Source organism: Myotis yumanensis, unplaced genomic scaffold (assembly GCF_028538775.1).
Source record: "Myotis yumanensis isolate MYYU_CA2020_CCGP unplaced genomic scaffold, mMyoYum1.0.hap1 SCAF_1, whole genome shotgun sequence".
Lineage (NCBI taxonomy): Eukaryota > Metazoa > Chordata > Mammalia > Chiroptera > Vespertilionidae > Myotis > Myotis yumanensis.
Window position 1 is genome coordinate 12864304 of NW_027223752.1, and position 20888 is coordinate 12885191.

The 20888-nt window shown below is 57.0% G+C and overlaps 1 protein-coding gene across 4 annotated transcripts in view; it reads right to left on the bottom strand.

Annotated features, from left to right (window-relative positions):
• Positions 1 to 20888, bottom strand: part of LOC139009806 (B-cell lymphoma/leukemia 11B) — a 91406-nt gene that overhangs the window by 48097 nt on the left and 22421 nt on the right. For 2 of the 4 annotated variants that reach the window (XM_070413937.1, XM_070413921.1), the window contains one exon: positions 3321 to 3536. The exons of the other annotated variants lie outside the window; for them this stretch is intronic. In XM_070413937.1, the coding sequence (XP_070270038.1) occupies positions 3321 to 3536 (216 nt within the window). The remainder of the gene's footprint in view (positions 1 to 3320; positions 3537 to 20888) is intronic. 4 annotated transcript variants of the gene reach the window in all.

The following is a 20888-nucleotide window of genomic DNA, read 5'->3' on the forward strand; positions in this document are numbered from 1 at the left end:
ACCTCTAGGGCACGTTCCCCAAGCCCCAGGCCCAGCCATCCACAGTAACTGTAACTGAAAGGCCTAAATGACCCACTTCAGAGATCAATATAAGGAGCCCCGTTTCTAACTGTAACATGTATATCACAGCTATATAGGGTGTCCCCCAACAACGTATACACACACTTTGAATCATTGTAAAGGCCGTGTTTATTAAAATACATTTCATTTTCAAAACTGAGCTATCAGCTCTTCAAGTCTGTATACATTTTGGGGGGACACCCTGTATATGTATGTGTATGTATATATATATATATATTTTTTTTTAGAAGGAGAAAATGAGGCTCATGGTGGGGGGGGGTGGGGGGTCACTTGTTCAAGGTCACCAGCCAGGTACAGGAAGGGCCAGGACCACAGCCTGAACCTCTTGACGCCACGGGCGGCCTGGAGAAGTCCCTACGTGGAATTTCTCAAGAAAATCTTCATTTCCTAGGAACGCCTGGACTCGGCTGCCCGTTATCTCAGCGAGTCAAAGAGCAACGGACGCGCAGGGGTCAAAGAAGTCCCTTCCCCCACCCTGACCACCAGAAAGGGGTCTGGGTTGGGGTCCTGGGAGGCGGGGCTTGTGGGGTACCACCAGCCCGAGAGGCCCACAGCACCATGCCTGTGTGGTCTTCTCCCCCATGAAATCATACCCTTCCATAAAGAGCTGCGAGCGTGTTCCCGGGCAGGCAATTAACCTGCGCGAAACGCGGTTACACCGGGGTTTTCCGTATTAATTTGAAGAGAGAGGTTCAGTGCATCCAGATCCGGAAAGGAACAAGACACAGTGCGGCCGGCGGCCCCTTCCCCCCTGCACAGAGGACTGCCTCCTCCTGACGGGGAACTGGGAATGTAATGACTCCATTGCAGCTGCTAATTAAACAGGCACTAAACACACTGAAGCAAACAGCCGGGTGCCAGGGGCAGAAGCTACAGAGGGACAAACACCACCGGAACGGGATATTTGCAGGTTGAAATTCATCGGAAAATACGGTGGTGCGACCTGGCGCAGCTGATTCGTGGGGACCCGGCGATGAAAGGGGACAGTGCTGGGAATCGGGGTGGAGCGCTGGAGGCTGAGAGCGGGCCCCTGGGGTCAGGAGGAGCGGTCCCAGGGACCCCACGCACAGACACCCCACTGCCATCAACTCTGGGGGCTGCTCCGGTCTCTGAGTCCTCATAGCATCGAGCTATAAAACCCGAGGAGGCCTCACACTGAGGAGGCAACGCCAAAGATGGAACAGGTGCTGGCTGAGCAGCCCAGCATCAAATCCCACCTCTGCTCCTCCATCCCCTTTAAAGGGATGTACAGTCCCCTTCCTGCTCCTCCCACCACCGCCAGACTACAAGCAGCGAGAGGACAGGGACCCCTCGCCTGATTCCATCTGGGTTGCACAGTGTCTACAAACTAGGTGCCCAAGAAATGGTGTTTTGTGGAGGAATGGATGAGTGAATGAATGAATGAATGAATGAATGAGAGCGGTGAGCCCTCAATGCCTCTGAGCCTCATTCTCTCATCTGTAAAGTGGGGAGTGAACCTACCTAAGGCTGCTGTGAGGATTAAACTCAAGAATGCACAAAAAGTGTCTAGAACAAGGCAGCAAACAGTAGGCCCTCAATGCACAGCCCGTACAAGGAAGCAGGTGGCACCGCGGCTGCGAGCAGGTGTGTGAGGAACATCCCCCGGATGTAGGCAGAGGCATGTGACTCGGTAGGCAGAGGGTAGCCTTGTCAGGAGGCATCCTGCTGACAAATTCCAGGGCCCCAACCTTGGCCCAGCCACCCTGCCCGAGGCTTTATTTCCCCGTCTGCACAATGGGGGTGGAACAGCTCCCGCACAGCACAGCTGCTTCTAGGAAGAGCTGGAGCCCGCAGAGGGTTAAGCAGAGCCCTGAGCACAGAGGAGATGGTGTGTCTGCACCACAGAACTTGACACTGGGCTGATCTCTGATAGCTCGCCCCACCCCTACCCCGCAGTGGCTGCAGGGCCCACAGTACTCCTTACAGGAAGCCATGAGAGCAGGGAAGCCACCCAGACAGCACAGGCACCGGTGCTCAGCGAGCAGGGACCAGAGCACAGACCTACGAGCTCGGACAGGAGCCCCAGTCACCCTGGACACCAGGCCCGGGTGACTTCTATGCGAACCCCTCCCAGGCGATTCTTCTCGGTGCGAAGATGCCACCATGTGTCAGAGGGGATGCTGCGAAGGCTACCTCGCCAGCAGCAAGGCCCAGCGAGCACTTGACCCTGGAGCTGGGCCACCTGTGGCCCTCCACAGAGATGGGGCTCCAGCAGAGACCCTCCCTGGGAAGAGCTTTAACTAGAAGCAAACCCTGCCCAATAAAATCACCTTCCTCCCACCACCCACGTCAAGAGAAATCCTGATGTGTCCCCACTCTGCGCCCACCCTCTCCTCTCCCGCCTGGAACCCGGACAGCAGGTGCGTCCACCACCTGGGATGTGCTGCACACCAGGCAGGCGGCTGAGAAGCTGCACACAGCCCGAGAGGCACACGGCGCACACACCAGGGCCCAGGCCAGAGCAGGAGGTGGCGTTCTGTTTGGGGACTGGGGGTGGGGAGGGTGTTGGTGGTTGTAATGGTGGCCAGGTTGAGTCACCTCACTGCCCCTGTGTGCCCATCTGTAAAATGGGCAGCCTCGTCAACTGAAAGCCAGGCGCACAGTAGGTGCTCAGCCCCTCAGTAAACACATGGCCCTGCCCCAGCCCCCTAACATACACCCCCCCCCCCGTGAAATCCCCCTGAAAGGCTCCTTTAAAGTGCTTTTTCCCCTCAAAGTTAATGGGCAACACATTCTCACAAAGAGAAACGCGTTTTGGACGGCTCAGCAATGTACACAGACAACAACCACGGAATCTTCTCCTGGCCATGTCTGGGGGGCGGGGGGGGCAGTGGCTGGGGCGGGGGGGTGGGGGCAGTGGCGAGGGCAGAAGAAAACCTCAGATGTTAAGCGTTATCCAATTAAGCTTTAGCTAAACAGCCCAACGAGATGGAATTTGGAGGCTGGGGTGCATTCTGGGAGACACTCAGAATGGGCGGAGGCGTGGGGACCTCCTGACCCATGGGGACCAGGCACTGGTGCTCAGTTCTGTCGGCATCCTTCACCACTCCCCCTGGAGCCCCCCCCCCCCCGAAAATGCCTTTTGGGACAGGGGCTGCACGGCCCCCCTGGGTCTCCATCTTGCCCCGGCCCACCTGGGAGAGGCAGCTGCTAGCTCTGCCAGGGTGCACCCCACCACCCCCGGGAGCCCGCCCCCCCCCCACCGCGGCGTCTGTTACCTGACAACTGACACTGACATCCAAAAGGAGCCTCCGTGTGCCCCTCACCCTGAGTCCCGTCACCCGAGACCGGGCGCGCGCTGCAGCACGGCAGGGGGAAGCAGGGCGGCAGAGCGCCCAGGGCGCGCAGAGGTGAGGTGATCACGGATGTGTGAGGGTGGGAGGAGGAGGCAGCTATGGGGGCCATCGCGGGCAGCTGGGCAGGCCTGCACGGCCCTGGAGAAAAAACAATAGAAAAGACTGGTCAGTCGGGCCCTGGACTGTACACGGGGCTCGGGGCGCAGAACAGGGGCCCGGGGCAGAGGGCTGCAGGCCGCCCTTCCAGGGTGCCAGGCCCCGCAGGGAAGACCACCGGGGCACAGGCAGGGGCCTGGGGGTGCTACTTCCACAGCTGCCAGGTCGGGCTGTCTTAGGGCCAGGCTCCCCTCCCCGAGGGCCTAATGCAGGGAGCTGTCAGGGTGCCCACTCCCAGGTAGGTCCCCCTATGGGAGGGGGGGCTTCTGAAGTGCTGGGGAGCAGGCCCCATTGGGCATCTGTTCCCAAAAATCTGGGCCACCCCCCCCCCGCCCTTGGGAAACTCCAGGCCACCGCTTGCTCTATCGGATGGCTGTCTGGACAGGCCCGGCCTCCCCCAGTCCACCTCGGAGCGCCGGGCGCCGGTTAGCCTCCAGCCTGGCGAACGGCCAGCTGGTGCCGCCCTGCAGCCCGAGGCCCTCCTCGGCAACCCACGCCCCCAGGCCTTTCAGAGGCTTTGAACACCCCCGAGAGAACCCTGGCACTGCCCAGCACCCCTCCTCACGCCTCCCTGGTCCGATGGGCATGACGCAGGGCCAGGGGCCTGCCTCGCCTCAGCTCCCCGGCACGGCCTGCATTTGATTTGGCCGTTTATCTTAAATGGCTAAGAGACCACCAGGGCAAAACATTTGTGTGAAGCGCTTGCCAAAACCACAAGTGAAGAAGCCCAAATTCCCTGGGTGAATAATTGAGCGGGGAAGCATCAGAGAGACAAAAAGAAAACGTCAACAACACGACAGGCAGCTGGGCCCTGGGCCGGCTCTGCCAGGGAGGCCGCCCGACGCTGCTCACCGCCCCACGCAGGTCTGCAGGGAGGGGCGGCGTCTGCCCACTCCACGGCCCCACGCGGGATCCTCCATCCAGAGAGCCACAGGGCCCTGCAAACCCGCTGCGAGCCAGGAGCCACAGTGTTCACCGCCCGTGAGTTTCCCAACATGCCCTGGGGTGAGGCATACGATACCCATTGCACAGACCAGGAAACTGATGACGTGGCCCCAGAAAGCTGTACACACCAGCAGCCTGGTTGCCTGGCTGCAGAACCGGGGTGCTCTGTCTGTAACCCAGGATTGGAGGGGCAGCAGGGCATTTAAGAAGACCTGCCAATGTCCTGCCGGGAGGTCAGAGCTAACCCCACCACCTGGGCCCGTCTGGGCCACGGAAGACCTCCCACCAGGCTACGCCCAGGGCCCTGAGATGCTTCTGAGCTCAAGACCCAGGAAGGGTGTGGTGAGAGCCCCGTACGCAGTTCCAGCCACAGACACCGAGCAGAAGGCAATGCCCCAGATTCCAGACAGGCCCCAGGGAGGGTCGGCACTTGAGGCCGGTGTCACCTGCCCCCTCCTAGAAGCCTGCCCTGGCCAGTCCTGGCCTGAGAACCCGTCCACTACAGAGGCCTTGCCTACAGACCCCGGGCGGCTTTGCACCACCCGTGGCTGTGACAGCAGCTTTGAGCGAAACACCAACCACAGCCACCCGCTCAGCAGGGAAGATCATCCCCATCCCATGGGGAGGCGGAGGCTCAGGGAGGTTGGGAACCCGAACCCAGTTGTGTCTCTGAAGCCTGGAGGTGCCCTGCAGTGGGGTGGAGTGATGGGGCGGCCCTGGATCCTGAAAGGGAGGGCTGTGGGGGGAAGGGGAGCTGGAGGGTTTGTGGGCTCAGCCAGGCCATCGGAGGTTGCAAACTAGCAAACGTGGGTGGGTCCCCAGGTTCTGGGTGAGGCCACAGCATTTCCCAGGGCTGAGAAAACCAGCAGAGCCCCCGGTGCTGGTGGCACTGCCCAAGGCGGGAGCAAGCAGAACCTGTGCCTCCGTGGTTGGAAGGAAGGACCACAGGACAGTACAGCCACACTCTCTCCTTCTGGGACGGTCAGGCTCAGGCCCGAGTCAGGAAGGGTCCAGCCATCCTCACTCAGCGGGTGGGGGCTGGGCTGCCCCTGGGGGCCTCAGCACCTCATTAGGAATCTCCCCTAGCCAAGTCCACCTGCTCCCAGGTGGAGGCGGGCTCTACTGAGGCCGGGCAGGGGCCAGCAAGGTGAGGGGCTCCCAATCCTGACCTGCCTGCAGAGAACCCCTGCTTGGTGGAGGGTAGGGGGGCCGGTCATCACTGGAGCAGTGTAAGCCTGCCCAAGGGTGCGACTCCAGAAGTCCTGGCCTGAAGTTGGGGCAGAAGCCCAAGGTGCTGAAAGGAGCTGCCTACTGTATGATCGCATGTGTGTGGAGAGTCCAGGACAGGCAAATCCAGGGAGAGCCCTGGATCGGGGGTGGGGAGGGGCGTGAGAGGGTCACGGCGGGGCTGCTTTCGGGGGAATGAAAAGGTTCTGGCATTAGATAGTGGTGATGGCTGCCCAACACGGTGACTACACTCAAATTCGTACCCCTTGAAATGGTTAAAATGGTGAATTTTTTGTTCTATGAATCTTATCTCCATTTTCTTCTAAAGGCCAACATGAGGACTGTCTCTGGCTTCGTTGCCCATCCCAGGCCACCTCCCAGCTCTGGTTCCTTCTCAAGGAAAGCGTGTCTGCCTTCAAAGGTGCAGCCAGCACCTGGCCAGTGTGGTTCAGTGGTTGAGCATCGACCAGTGGACCAGGAGGTCACAGTTTGATTCCCGATTGGGGCACGTGCCCCGGTGTCGGGCTCGGGCCCCAGGACGGGGCATGCAGGAGGCAGCCGATCCACGATGTTTCTCTCTCGTCGATGTTTCTATCTCTCAATCCCTCTCCCTTCCTCTCTCTCTAAAAATCAATAGAAAACATATTTTAAAAAAATAAAGTGCAGCAGCCAAGGGACCCAGAACCCCTGACAGAGCACTCAGACCCTGTGACCAGAGGCTGACACGTGCACGGGAAGCCGGGAGCTCAGAGAGAGGCTGCCTGCGAGCCCGAGGCCTGGGTTCTGATCTCGCCTCTGCCATTTCTCTCTCCTCTGCCATTTCCTGGGTGAGTCACTTCTCAGACTCCCGCCTTTGAAGGACAGTCCGGACATGCCTGGCCGGAACAGAGCTTCTAGTGAACACGCAATAACTGGTCACCCTGTTCGTTTTTGTTATGCCTCCATTCATTTCTTCATTCATTTATTTATTTTCCTCTCTGGAACTCCCTCCCCACTCCCCATGGAAAGGCACCCTAGGGAGCCCTGCAGGGCCCTCCTGCAAAAAAAAAAAAAAAACAATTTCTTTGGAGGTCTCGGCGGGTTCCCCGCTGGAACCGGACCAGACGCACGTGTGCGGTGGTATGTGGCAGAGGGACGCCGAGACGCCATCCCGGCTTTACCGGGATCCAGGCGGCTTAAAAATAAACCCCTGGCTGGCTGGCCTGCTTATCATGGAAGCTCACTTTCATTAGGGAAAGAGAAATAAACAGTGAGTACATATATCATCTCATTTAAGCCCAGCAGCCGCCCGAGGAAGTCAGTAACACGACCCCCCCTCCCTCTCACAGATGAGGAAACCGAGGCTGGGTGCCCAGGGCCACACGGCTCAGGGGCATCAGCAACTCACTCTGTGCATCTGCACAAAGAGGCACGAAGATGCCCAAGCAGAAACCCCAAAACGTTTCTTAAGCTCCCCATCAGGGTGTAAGGTAATTTTTAATGCATCGTTCCGAGGGGGGGGGTGTAACCCGCTCTCCCTTCAGGAGGGGCCCTGCAGATGGTGCGGTTCCTCGCACATGCGCACTTCCCCGGCGCGCACACACACGCACACACACACACACACGCACACGCACACACACCCACCGGCGCGTGGAGACACAAAAACCCTCCTGGGAACGCGGGGGCCGGTTTTGAGGGGAATGGAGCCTTTCCCAAGGCTGAATCCTCGGGCGACCCTCCCACGTGGGCGGGAGGGTGACAGATCCCAGCCAGGAGATGGGCTCTGGACTACACTGTGCAGATGTATATTTTTCTCCCTACCGGTGCCTTTCCATGGATACATTTTTTAAAGCCAAGAACTCCTACTGATAGTGCAAAAATGAGTCACAGACCCAGGAGGGCGACAGACAGACAGACAGACCGGGAGCCAGCGCCTGGCCTGCGAGTGAGGGCCACTGGCAAGGAAACCTGACAATCCCACGCCCCTCCCCCCATGCCAAGACATTAATTCTCACAAGTCGGAGAAAATTACTATGCATGAATGCAAAAAGCATGATCAGGAGTAATTAACATGGCTTCATATGCAAATTTTATTAATGCAGAAGTACAAAGTCATTATGCAAATGAAACTTACGTCAACTCTCTTGACAAATATTCATCGCTGAGGCTCAAGTTTCTCCCTCTTCATTTATTTATTTATTTATTTTTTCCTCTCACCCCCCTCCCCCCTTTCTTTTTCCTGGGTTTTTTTGTTTTTGTTTTTGTTTTTTTTTAGGGGCCCAGGTAGTGCTGCTGGCCGCTTTGGCAGCAGCAAGCCACAAGGACTGTGTGACAAGTTTGCAGTTGCTTTTCAACCAGAGAAATTTATTCTTGCATTGTTGATTTTTTTTTTTTTTTTTTTTTTTTTGGTAGTTGGCAGGTAAGAGACAGCTCATAGGAGAAGGGGAAAAATGAAAAAATAAAAAAGCTCTGGGCAGCCGGCAGCCAATCAAAACGCCAGAGCCTGTAATGAGGGCGATTGATGGCTGTTTGGCTTTTACTGCAGGGTAATGAGGAGGGGGAAAAATATGAATATTCATGAGACTGTGCTCCTGCCTTTGATGATTAAAGAAATTTTTAATATTCAAATAAGCGCTTGCCAAGTGATTAACAAAGAACATGCACGCAGAAATATGGAAATGGGAGCCGGGGAAGATGTGAGAGTGGCACAGACTGCAGGAGAGGCAGCCTCAAATTTCATAAACAAGATAGGCAGATAACCCAGTTAGCACGCGGGCAAATAAAAACATTTCTTTCGGATCGCTTAAATATTTTGCCAGCTACTTTGTCTTAAGGATGATAAAAATGCTATGTATTAAGGGGGTGGGGCAGGCAGCGACGGGGAGAGGGAGAAGTCAAAGGCACTGCTCACATTTAAGGATCATGATCCAAGTTCCAGCCCGCCTCCCCCCACCTGACGGGAAATCAGGACCCTTTTTCCGGTTTGCTAGAGAGAGAAGCGGGAGGGAAGCCAGCTCAGGCTGGAAAACCCAGGGCCGGCCAGTTAGGGGTGGTCATTTGTTGCTTCTAGGAGGGGACTGGAGGATGGTGACCGCGGCTAGAGCGAGAGAGGTGTGATTTGGGGGTCCCCAATCTGGAGAGCTCAGTACCTCCCTGGTCGAAACACATAAAGAAGATGGTCCCATGGGGAAAGGGGGTGCATGTCAAGAAGCTAAAAGGACTCAGACTTCGGCCAGGGGCCCGGCCTGGCCATCTCAGGGCCAACTGGGGGGCGGGGAGGGCACCGGCTGACACCAAGGAAAGGAGCCTCCGCGGCCGCGGCCCCATTTGCCGCCTGCTCGGCCGCAGGACCCTGTTTAACAGCTCCGGCGTGTTCACATGGAAGCACATAATAACAGCATTAGCTGGCAAAACGACCCCGCGGTTAAAATACATCTAATTAGCGGCCGATGACATCCATTTTGGCAATTTCCTCTTTGAAAGAAGCGGAGTGCCACCTCAAATGAGCCGGCGTAGGTACTCACCAGACAGGCCCTAGCCCTAACCCATCATCTGTCCCTCTTGCCCTTTTGCGGGGAGGTGGGTGTAGGGGCAGGGCTGTGGCTGAGACAGCAGGAACAGAGAAGGAGGATCCTAAGGCATCTTTGTTACTCAATTTCAGAGTAGCAAGGGTCCTGTGGGGGCGGGGCGGGGGGGGGGAAGAGGGGGTGCTCAAATAATAAATTCCTTCCCTCCACAGGTATTATTTCACCTTTTTCTTAGTTTTTAATTGCCAAGGTCTGGGAACCAGCAAAGCCTGGAACTTGTTTTTCACTTCATTATAAATATATATCACCATCATAAAACAAAGCAGACAGGGGATGCAAGCATTTCGGTGAACAGCGAAAGTCACCGTGGAAACCTGGGGGGGGGGGGGGCAGGGGGAGGGAGGGCAGGCCCAGAGGGTACTGCATGGCTCAGCTCCTGGCACCAAGCGTTTGGGGGACCAAGAAGTCCTCTGTGGGGAGCTAAGGCTCCCCAAGTCCCACTTCCAATTTCTCATTCTAAATCAGGCGCCCATCACCGGTCTCTGGGTCCCTGGCTGCCATGGGTTGGGGTTTGGGGGTTCACGTGTAAGTGTCCTTTAAAGGAGGAGCCATGGGAAGGGGAAATGGGTTTCACAGGGTTTGCACAGCTATGTTTAAAGATTTCCTTCAGGCCCTTACATGGGAGACATGAAAACATGGTTCACATCCACATTTAGCCGGAACTGGCCTGCCTGCTGAAAACACAGCCCTTTCGGTGGCCTGAGCTGACGGGCTGCCCTCACCACCTGGGCCTGGCTGGCTGGGGGCACAGAGTGAGGGCAGGGTTTCCACAGCGACCACCCGGAGACCCCCATGCCTGCCTTCCCGTCCCTCCCAGCACCTGAGCCAGGCCCCTCCTCTGGGCGCCTCCCCGCCCGCCCACCCCCGCACTCTGGGATCTGTCAAGGGTGACTCACCGCCTCCACTACTTTTGCTCCCCAGCCTGCTGTCATTTCATGCACCCCAGAAAAGGGAGAGGCGAGGCCAAGAACAATATGCCCCCAACACCACCAAACCCGCCTTCCTCCTCCCACCAGGGCTCAGGCAATGTCCTCCCCGCAGCTACGCCTCACGGTGAGGAGTGCAGGCCACCCCTGCACCAGGCCCAAAAGCACAGGTGCCTGTGGCAACCCCAACTTCCCCAAGATGCAGCCGCCAGGTCCTCTGGAGCAGCAGGTCCCCTTTCTGCAGCCCGAGCCGAGGGTCGGTGGGGTTCTAGCACAAGTCCCCATCCCTCTGTGGCACCGCCCAGTGAGTGGCAGCGAGCACTTCGGGGCCTGCTGGGAGGAAGGCTGTGTCCGAACCTCCTTCTGACCTACTCGGGGGAAGTGGAGGGAGCTGACCGCTGCAACGCCTGAGCCAACCCTGCAGGGAAAACATGAGCTCGTGTCTCTGCTGGTGCGTGCCGGGCTCTCGGGGAAATCCCTGGGCTCTCCGCTGCCGGAATGCCAATGAACAGAACTCCTCCTCCTCCAGCCGGATGCCGAGGCCTTCGACCCTGGCTTCGGGACCCCCATAGGAACAGATCTGAGTCCTCTGGGGTGACCTCAGCAGGTGGGCCCCCGGAATCAGAGCCCCAAACCTGGAATGGGCAGGCATGGGGACAACAGGTGAAACCATGTGTTTCACTCGCCAGGAAACTGTGTGCATGCTCATCTGTTACACAGAGATTACACACATGTGCACACTCATGCACACGCATACGCACGCACGTGTCAGCAGTGTGGGCAGGGCACAGTGTGTGTTCCCATCCCCAGGAAGCTACAGAGGCCAAGGACAAGCTAGAGGTGACAGATGCTCCGATGGTCACCAGCAAAAGCCTAGCAGAGGCACTGCCCCTTCTCCCGGCCTCCTGACCTGCTTCCGTCTTCCGTCTTTGGCCCTAAAACAACTTAGCCAAGCTCCTCCGATCATCTCCTCTGAGGCTGCATCAGGACCCACAAACGCTAAACTACACGCATCTTCCCAATGCGCCCCCCCCCCCCCCACCGCCCCCGACGAACAGCACAGCCTGTAAACTGAAGTAAAAAGCTGGATAAGCCATTTGGGTTCCAGCCATGAAGAATTTGGGACGTGGGGTCAGGAACCTATGGCCCCTTTTTAGATGGAACTTATGGCCAGACCCCAATGACCAGCTTGGCCAGACACCCCTTCGGCATGTGCCCATCTCTCAGAGTTGCATGTGTGTATGTGAGGGGGAGGGGGGGGACGAGGGGGTGGTGTGGAGAGGGCAGGGGCCATCGTCAAGAGTGAAGTCTCACGTCACACAAGGGAAACAAACCAGAAGATGATTCCAACTGACAACACATTTCTCTTCCCCATCAGCATCCACAGGGCCTGGCCTCTGAGGAGCGAAGGACCTCGGAATGCTGACTCCTGGACTCGCTAACTGTCGGGCGGGTCCGCTACAGGCGTGTTTGAAACGGGGGAGCTCAGGAAGCTGTGGTCTCGGGTCCACAGAAGCCACCGCTGCTTCGGCTCAGCCGCCTGCACGCAGAGAGCATCACCAGAGGAGGAAGCCCGAACTCTGAGAACCTCAGAGAATTCAGTGAAAAGGACGCAGCCCCGCCAACAACAAGAACCCCGAGAAACGCAGCACCCAGCAAGGAGGTTACAGCCAGGAAAAGGGATTACAATCCCAGGTGCAGGGGGATGGGGGGATGGGAGGAATGTCACAGCCTCACCCCCGTTTTAAGATCAGACCATGACGTTGTACTGGGCAGGAGGGGAGCCTGCAACCCCAGGGCCAGCAGGGCTCCTTGTAGGTGAACAGAATTTTCACTCAGTTAGTAGAAGGTGAAAAAAGAAAGAAGAAGAAATCAAATTGTCGAAAGGGGGACCCTGTTATAGTTTAAATAGCTGTCTTGTTTTTAGTTGCAGTTAGTAGAGCTCTATGCAATTGGTCTCCTACAATAAACACACACATGCGCGCGCGCACGCACACACACACACACACACACACACAAACTCTCCCTGGATTTTGTTGTTGATTTTTTTTTCCTTTTCATTTCTTTTTACCTTTTACTAATAGACATAGAATATGGAGGCTCAATCACATAAGAACATCTTTCTGTGGCCTCACTGGGTTGCCAGGCCACGTCTGAAATGCCACTGCCTGGAGGCCTGTAATTACCCCCAACAAAGTGGCTCCTCTGGCCGGGTTTCCTGAATGCAGGTGGCGTTTCATCCACGTATTGCGAGCCTGCCTTTCTGCACAGGTAGCATCTGACGATGAACGTCACACATTGCCTTCCGAGGGAGCAGCCCGGCAGGCACGTCCCTGCTTATTTCCTGACGCGAAATCCATCTTCATCTCCTAACGCACCAACGGTGACGTACAGTGTGTGCAACAACAAAATTTGTAAAAATTAACACTTGGCGGGATTAATGCACTAAGGATGGTTAGCACGTTAGCACTGGTAACGCTGCTCCTTCCGACTCAATCTAGCCCGGCTCCCGCCGCCTGCTGCAGAGGTTTGCCTTCAGCTGCGCATCACACCGCTCTTTGGTGTAATTAAAGGAACCGTAGCAGGGTCCTCCGTGGAAACAGCATTTCACCGCCAAGCGCTCCCCGTAGGAACTGGGGGGGGGGGGGGGGGGGGGGGTCACAGCACGCTGGCGCTGGTCCTGCTGCCCTGGTTTCCTTGGTGTTTTTGAAACAGAGCTGGTGTGCTGGGCCTCAGACTGAACTCACCCCAGAGGCCCGGCTGCTCCCTGCACAGACTCCGGAGAAGTCAGGCCTGGCCTCCTGGCAGGAGCACCCCCCGCCCACACACACACACACACACACACCTGTATTTGCCATTTATTTGTTTTTTGAACCTTAAAAAAAAAAGTGTTTTTAACCTGCAGGCTCCCTGGGTTGTAATTCTCTGCCCAGCACCCCACCGGGACAATGACTTTTCAGATACCCCAAAACAGTGTGGTGGATAAAAGGCAGAGAAAGGGCCGCCTCCCTGGCTGTTCTGTATATAAACAATGAGAGTGCGGCTGGATCCCAACGGGCCCCCAAGCCGGGCTGGGACCAGAATCTCACTGTAACCTCAGAGAAAGGATCCAGCAAGCACTGCTCAGGAGGCCTCGGAAACTGCACAGACACAAGACCAACCTGAAATAAGAAAACAAACATCTTTGCGCCACATCATCCAAGATGGCAGAGCAAATGAAGTCTCTTGGCTGAGAGCGAGGAGCCTGACGCAGCTCTCGGCCGCCGAGGCAGCTGCGGCCTCTCCGGGTCGGTCTGTGCCGCCTCCTGCCCCCGGAGCTGCCAAGTGCGACAGAAGTGAGACCTGTCTCCCAGGCGGCTCCCTGCGCGTCCCTGAGCCTCGGGGGCAGCTGGAGGGAGGGGATTTTTTTTTTTTCTTCCCTATGTGCATTTTTATACCCTTATTCTACATCCTAATTTCTTTTTGGGGGGGGGGGGGGAAATCAGTGTCACTAAAAAAACGTCACTCTGTTTTGCAAAATCCAGCAGCTTCCTTGGCAGCGAGAGAGACTGGCTGGCATTATACCCTCATTTGACAAAACTACTATTTCTGGGCATGAGCTCAAAAACAGGTAGGAAGCAAATGCTGAGAAATAAGGAAGTAAAAACAGCCAACAGATTCTTCACTCCCAAGAACGCCAAGCGTAAACATGATTTATTTAGCTGCGTTTAACGCGTCTGTCCTCCACCCGACTAGGAGCCCCATCGCTCGGGCTAAGGGGGGAGGCTGGGGAGAGGGGGTGGGAAGGGGCAGCAGGGAGGACCACGGGGCACCGAGAGAAGAGGTGGCAGCTACCTGGACTTCCTGAACGGTGCCGTTCAGAGTTTTAGGAGAAAGACAATCTTCTGCCCCCCAAATTCATGCATGTGTCCAAGAAGGCTGCACTAATCTGCTGGTTAATTAACGAGCTGCCACTAACAAAAGAGAGAAGACCCAGTTCTGACAAACAGTGTTTACATGGGCGTCGCACGATCATGGCGCCCACCTCCCTTCCTTTTTTGCAAACCACGCAGGCTGGGTGTGGGGACAGGCCTGGAGGCCACTCAGGTGGGGGGGTCCGAGCTTCTAAGACCCGAACTGGGGGAAGGAGGACTCTCACTGCCCTCCCTGCCCATTCTGGCATGCCCACATGGAACTGACTGAGATCTGTATTCAATTAAGGAACAGCAGACAGCCTCTGGCTCCGTGCCTGCACCGACACAGCTACGGGGATCCGCCATGGCCTCACCCCACTCCGGCTCCGATGCCAGGGAACAAGGGCTCCCTCAAGTGCCCCGTGGAGAAGGCAGAGGGCCACCCCCCACCCACACCCCCACCCCCAAAACGCAAGCCGGAGGTCTCGGCCCTGCTGGGGTGAACCAACGAAACACATAACGCAAGCATCTGTATTTTCTAAATAGCAAGTCTGAACCGCAGGGGCTAGGCCCTGCCACAGGTGACTCCTATTAAAACTCCAATTCAGGTCACTCAGCATTTGCTGGGAAAAAGGAATCCAAGCCTCTCGGAAAGAAAAACAACAAAACAGGAAGACGGAGCCCCAGCAGGACACTTAGGGCCTCTCCTTCCCCCAGTGAAGGGACCGTTTCAGAGCGCCAGCTGTGTGCTCTGTGGGCACAGATGCCCATGGCTGTTAGCTTCGAGAGACGGCGGCGAAAGCGAAACAATTTCCTCGCCAGTCTGTACGGGAGTTGCTTCCTCACCTGCGACGAGCAAGACTGCGCACTTAAAGGCTGCCTGCTGTATGCATTCCTCCCCCAACCCAACCGGTGTTTGATCTGCACTCTCCCTGCTCAAGTCCTCTCTTTCTGGAGCCAGACACCAAATGCCAGGAAAGATACCTTCCATGGTATGTTCAGGTCAAGGGCAACAGCAAGCCCAGTTGGTGTTAGGGTTCTGAGTTACGTGGCAGTCCCCAAAGAGCTGGGGGGCCAGGCCCCTAAAATGAACGGGAATGGGGGAGAAGCGTTTCCTATTGGTATTAGGTCACTAAATTGAAAATTCAAGTCCTCCTCCTTATCAGCCCCCTCCCCTAAGCCCCCTATCTTTTCCCCTTACCTTGAACATGACATGCTACCCGAGTAGCTATGTGACTCCTTGCCCTTTTGCAAACCAGTCAAGCTGCCCACCACCCCCCCCCCCCCAACCCCCCGGGAGCTGAACAATGACAGCCTATACTCTTTTATGTCTGAAATCAGCAATGACTCCACTGGCCGGGAAGGGTTTGCTCTGGCACCTGGACAGCGGCAGGAGTGAACACAATTGCCTATCCCCATTCAATAGAGAAGAAACGAAGAGATGATGAGCTGGTTTGCCCCGGGCCGTTTAGGAACAAACACATTTGAGACGGGCAGCGCCGTGCGTGCCCACATCTTGGATCGGTGCTTCGACACCCAGGTGGCCCCTCCTGCTCCTGCCACAACAAATACTGGTCGAAGGTGTCACCGGGGCTCAGGCGCTGCTCTGAGAGGCCAGGCTTCTAGAGAATCCGGGAAGAACATCTAGATTTCTCAAAGTCATAAAACGGAAGATGCTTATCCACACCTCCAAAGGAGGCCTCCCTGGGGTCCCACTGACGACCATTTCCACTGGCATTTATTTCAACAGGATGCAGCTGACACAGGCCCCCCATTCCCAAGCAAATCTCCCACACACACGGCTCCGCAACAAAGCACGGCAAGTCACCTGTGCCCTGCAGGCTTGTCGTGTACAGCTCAGAACAACACACCCGCAAGGCAGCCCACCCTGCCACGGGGACACAACGGTGAGTGCCTTCCAAGGAACGAGAGAAGAGGGAAGGGGGGCTTTCACCACTCTGCCCCCAGCCTTACCCCAAAACGAGAGGGAGAAATCACCGGTCATTTTTACCACTGTTGAACCATCAAAATAAAGAAAAAAGATAAGTTGGCCTCCTCCTCCTCCTGTAATAGCCATTAAGTCAGCCAACCACACGTTCCTATCTTCCAGGCAAAGCCTGAACAATTACCCCCATACACACACCTTGTCTCCCCAAATCCCCAAACGTACATCCTTCTAAAGAAACGGCAGGGACCTAGGATGGGGCCCCCGGAGCACACACACACGTGACCGGTGTTTTATCTTCCTTTCTCTAAAGGAATCCGGCAACATAAATATTAATCAAACACGGGGATCTGCCTTTTCAGTCCTGGACCATTATGAGAGGCGGATTGTGATCTTTACCTGTATTTACAGATATTCAAAGGCAGATTCTATCTTGTTAGAACTGTTATAAATGGACGTCTGAGAAACCGGCCAGCAAGTTCAGGCAGATATGCAAACCTCCCTGTCCAGGACTGCCAGCAGTTTTTGAGTTCCCAAGTGTTGAATGTGTTACCTTTTCCACAGGCCTTTCAAAAAAGTAAATTGACAAATTCCTTCAGAATCCTCCAGCAGAAAAGCTAGCTGCTCAGAGTTCGGGTTCACTAAAACGGAGATTTTCTTTCTTTTTTTTTTTTTTTTTTAAGGTCAACTCTTACTCAAAATGCCACGAAGGCATTGGTTACAAATACTGTGCCCCTGAGAGCACAGAAAGGGCAGTATCCTGTTATGATCTGGATCAGCCCAGATCATAAGGAGATACGTACATGCATATTTTTTAAAAATTACCTTGACGCTTGTTACAGCAAATTTCTGAATAATGAAAAATTAGAGACGTGGTCCCAATTCCAGCCTAGAAAAGCTGTCCCAGCGAAGGTAAACTTTTCATCTTCTCTAGCCAAATAGCATACATTTTTATTTCCAGAGTCACAGCTTCGGGGAAATGTTGGAGCATTTCCTTCAGAGCTTTGTGGTAAAGACATGGGGAGTCTAAACCCCTGCTTTGCTGGGTCTTTAAGGGCTGGCTGGAGTGCTTTAAACAATTGGAGGCCAATTTTTAAGAAGCAAAAATAGAGACTCTGAGCGAGGTGGCCATTTGCATACCAATTCTCTTGGAGGGAGGGCACTCGTTGTAAAAGAAGCCGGGCTGGAGGAAGGGCTGACATTCACTTCCTGTACTTCCACGAGGCTTCGGGCCCCACTCTAGTGGAGGGTTCCATTCCCACACAATTGGGAAAGCACTTGTGTCGAGTGTTTTAAAATCCCAGCCCCAGGAATTCCCTCTAGAAAAGCAGGCTCCCCCTCCTGCAGGAGGAAGGCGGGGAGGGGGCAGGGGGGGAGGGACTCCCAAGAAAACCGCCTCTGGACAGGACTATAGGACATAAAATGCACATGGGACCTGAGGCTCCTTCCATCCCCGCCTCACCTGGGTCCAGGGACCTGCCCAGCTCTGGGCCAACACGAGCTGGAGAGGGAGGCACGACCCTTCAGTGTTTGGAGGCGGGAGGAGAGCGGGGAGAAGAGGGGATCCTAGGGCACCCCCCACCCCACCCCGGCCCCAGGAAAGCCGCCCCGGCAAGGACCCCAGGTCCTTGCGCGCAGCGGTTTTGGGGAGGGGCTACTGGCAGGAGTGTTCAGGGTCCTGAAATGCCATTCCCCAGGTCTGGGGCGGTCACTAGCCAGGGCCCGCACGCGGCCCCTGAGCGGGGGAGGGGGAGGCGGGTAGAGGAGGGGCGGCCCGGCGCGCACAAAGGGGCCCCAGGATGGCGGGCTCCCCGCCCTTGACCTTGGGTCTCCGCCTCCATCCATCTCCAGCGGCAGCCAGCCCAGCCCTGGAAAGGGGCTGGCTCGGGGCCAGGGGCGAGCTCGGCGGGGCGCAGCGGGGCTGGGGGCCTACAGGGGGCGGCCGGGGGGCGGGGCTCGGAAAAAACCTCGGGGCTGCTCCCAGGAAACGCGCATTCCGAGTCCGCGGCTCCTGCAGGACCTGGGTCCTGGGGCCGATCCGATTCACTGCACGCCTCCCGCCCCCCAAAGCAAAAGTTGCACGGGTGCAGGAAGGAAGCCCCCTCCCCTTGGCTAACCCCACGTCTCGCCAGCCCCCCTTCTTCCCCGGACCCGGGCCCAGAGGGGGAGGGGAGCTGTCACGGAGGAAGAAAGGAGCGCCTTCCCCGCGAGGCCAGACTCGGGCAGGTCAGCTGCGCCTCCGCCCGCCCCTCGCCCCCCCCCCCTCCGGCAGCTGGCCCATTAAGCCCCCGAATTATGCATGTGCCTGGAGCCCCCTCGGCCCTCCCGCCCCAGAAAGACACAATCAACGTCTTTGGGGGTCGGCCTGGAGAGCTGGAAGGAGGTGGCTGATGGTCGCAGAGCCGTGCACCCGCCGGGCCAGCTGGACAGGCCACAGGCCAGTCGGTGAGGCGCTCCCGCCCGAAGGCCGGGTGGTACCCGGTGGGCAGGGGCGGGGCACGGACAGCAGGGAAGGCCCTGGCGCAATCACAAAGTTTTCCAGAGTGTCTGCAGGTTCCCGTGCGGGATCGGAGAGGTGCGGGCCGCCCCCACACCCCGACACCCCCACAGCCCCGCCTGAGCTGTTCCACCCGCCTCGCCTCGGGAAGGAAAGGGCCGTTGTGTGGTGCCTGGACTTGGCAGTGAAGGGAGACTAAGGGACCCCAAGCTCCGAGCCCCTATGGGCAGGGCCTGAAGTCCCCGGCAGGGGGGCAGGAGGAGCTGTCCCTGCCCCCTCCCGCGGGGGAAGGGATGGTTTGCAGGAGGTGGGCAAGGTCCAGAGGGCAGGGGGGAGGGGTCGCTGGAGATTCAGACCCGGGCAGAACGAGTCTTGCAAGTTGCAACCGGCGGAGTACGGGGAAACTGCATTAGTTGGGAGGCAGGTGGTTTCATGCCAGCGGGAGGAGGGATTCCGTCTCGAAGTCGGAAGGATTTTGATGTCCATCTCCCCAACCTCCCCCCCTCCTAGTTTTGGAACGTGCCAGCCCAGGCCCCAAAGCCCTTGGCAGCCTCCGCGTCTGCACAGCACGTGGTTTGGGGAGTCCTGGACCTCAGCGCTCCCTACCCTCCCTACCGCGGAGCCCCACACTGGATGGACCTTGTTTGCTCTCTGGGGGCCGATTGTTTCTGGAAATGAGTTCTCTCTCCCTTTCCTATTCTCTGCAAAGCAAAGGCCAGGTCAGGAAAATTACAGACTTCTTTTTCCCCGCGAATGAAGTGGCCTGCTTCGCAGGGAAAGTTTTACAAGCCCATGATGTCAGTGATGCAGGGCGAAGACCACACTGTTTAGGCTGCTTAATTGGCGGGCTTTGAACTCGTGGTGGGAGAGGGAAAAGAATCCGCTCTGGCGTCCCTGGAGAGCTTAGTTTTGTGGGGTCTACCAACCTCAGCCCACTCAGCCAGTGGCTGGGGTGGGAAGGGGTCATCAAAGGTCGGCCCTGTTTCTCCTTAAAGGAAAGGAAGACCCAGCCATCACACTGAGCCCACGGCAGGCAGTCCCCGATCCCAGTCCCAAGGGAGGGAGGACCCCTAGAATCCCATTGGGGGTACACTCTCCAGATGCCATACTCTGCCCCCAAAAGCTGTGGAAACAAAGCCAGTGTTTTCTCCACTGCCTTCAAGGATCCCTTTCCTGCCCTAGCTGGTTTGGCTCAGTGGATAGAGCGCTGGCCTACAGACAGAAGGGTCCCGGGTTCGATTCCAGTCAAGGGCATGTGCCCGGGTTGCGAGCTCAATCCCCAGTAGGGGGCATGCAGGAGGCAGCCGATCAATGACTCTCTCTCATCATGGATGTTTCTATCTTTCTCTCCCTCTCCCTTCCTTTCTGAAATCAATAAAAAGTACGTGTGTGTTTTTTTAAAAAGAAGGTCCCTTTCCTGAAGTCAGGAAATGGTGTTCTCTGGACACTGCGGGGTGGACAGGTATCCTCGCTCGAGCCCCACCAGACCAGGCTCTAGGGACGCCAGGCCCAGGACTCTGCATTGTGAGTTTGCACCTTTGAATCTCGATTCATCTGCCTAAGGCTGTGTCCACACCTACAACCAGCAGGCTCTGCAAGCTGCCAGGACTCGACCCCAGGGGCTCAAGGGCCCTGAGCAAGCATCACTGTCCCAGGCTGGGCAGTCCTCCCTGCCTTCATGGTCCACCTGAAAGCTGCCCATCTCTGCACCAGGACTGGGGGCTCTGACTTCCCACCTCCAAAGGGAAGGCCATTTTGTTGCTATTTCCCACCCAAGGGAGCCCAGAGTCCCAGTTTCCATGGAGTCTGAGCAGCAGCAGGCAGCCTTTCCCAGACCTGTCTCTCGTCCGGGGTCCCACTTCTCCCTCCCAGGCCATACCACTCTCACACCCTCCCCCAGCCCCATCACACACACACACACACACACACGCACAGACTCCTCCTTCCTGAACCACCTCCCCTTCCACATCAAAACCAGCAGGCCAGCTGGAGGGCCCTAAGAAAACCCACTGAAAAAAACAAACCGAGGCTTAGCGCCCCACCGCCCTGGGCCCAGCTGGGGGCCTCCAGGCCCCGACCACACCTGCCGTGGGGAGCCCCTCCCAGGGTTCAGTTAGGGAAGGCTGACATCTCTGCCCGCTTTCGGTCGCTGGCCGCCACCTAGCAGTGCCTGCGCCAGGGTGGGTCCGGATTTCATGGGGGCTGAGGCTTATACAATGGGGGGGGGGGGGGGCCCTCTTAACAAAAGTATCAACTATCAAACCACACCTACACTCGGGGCTTGGGCACACGAGGTCCCTGAGCCTGAGCTCTCAACCTCAGGGTCAGTGCACCA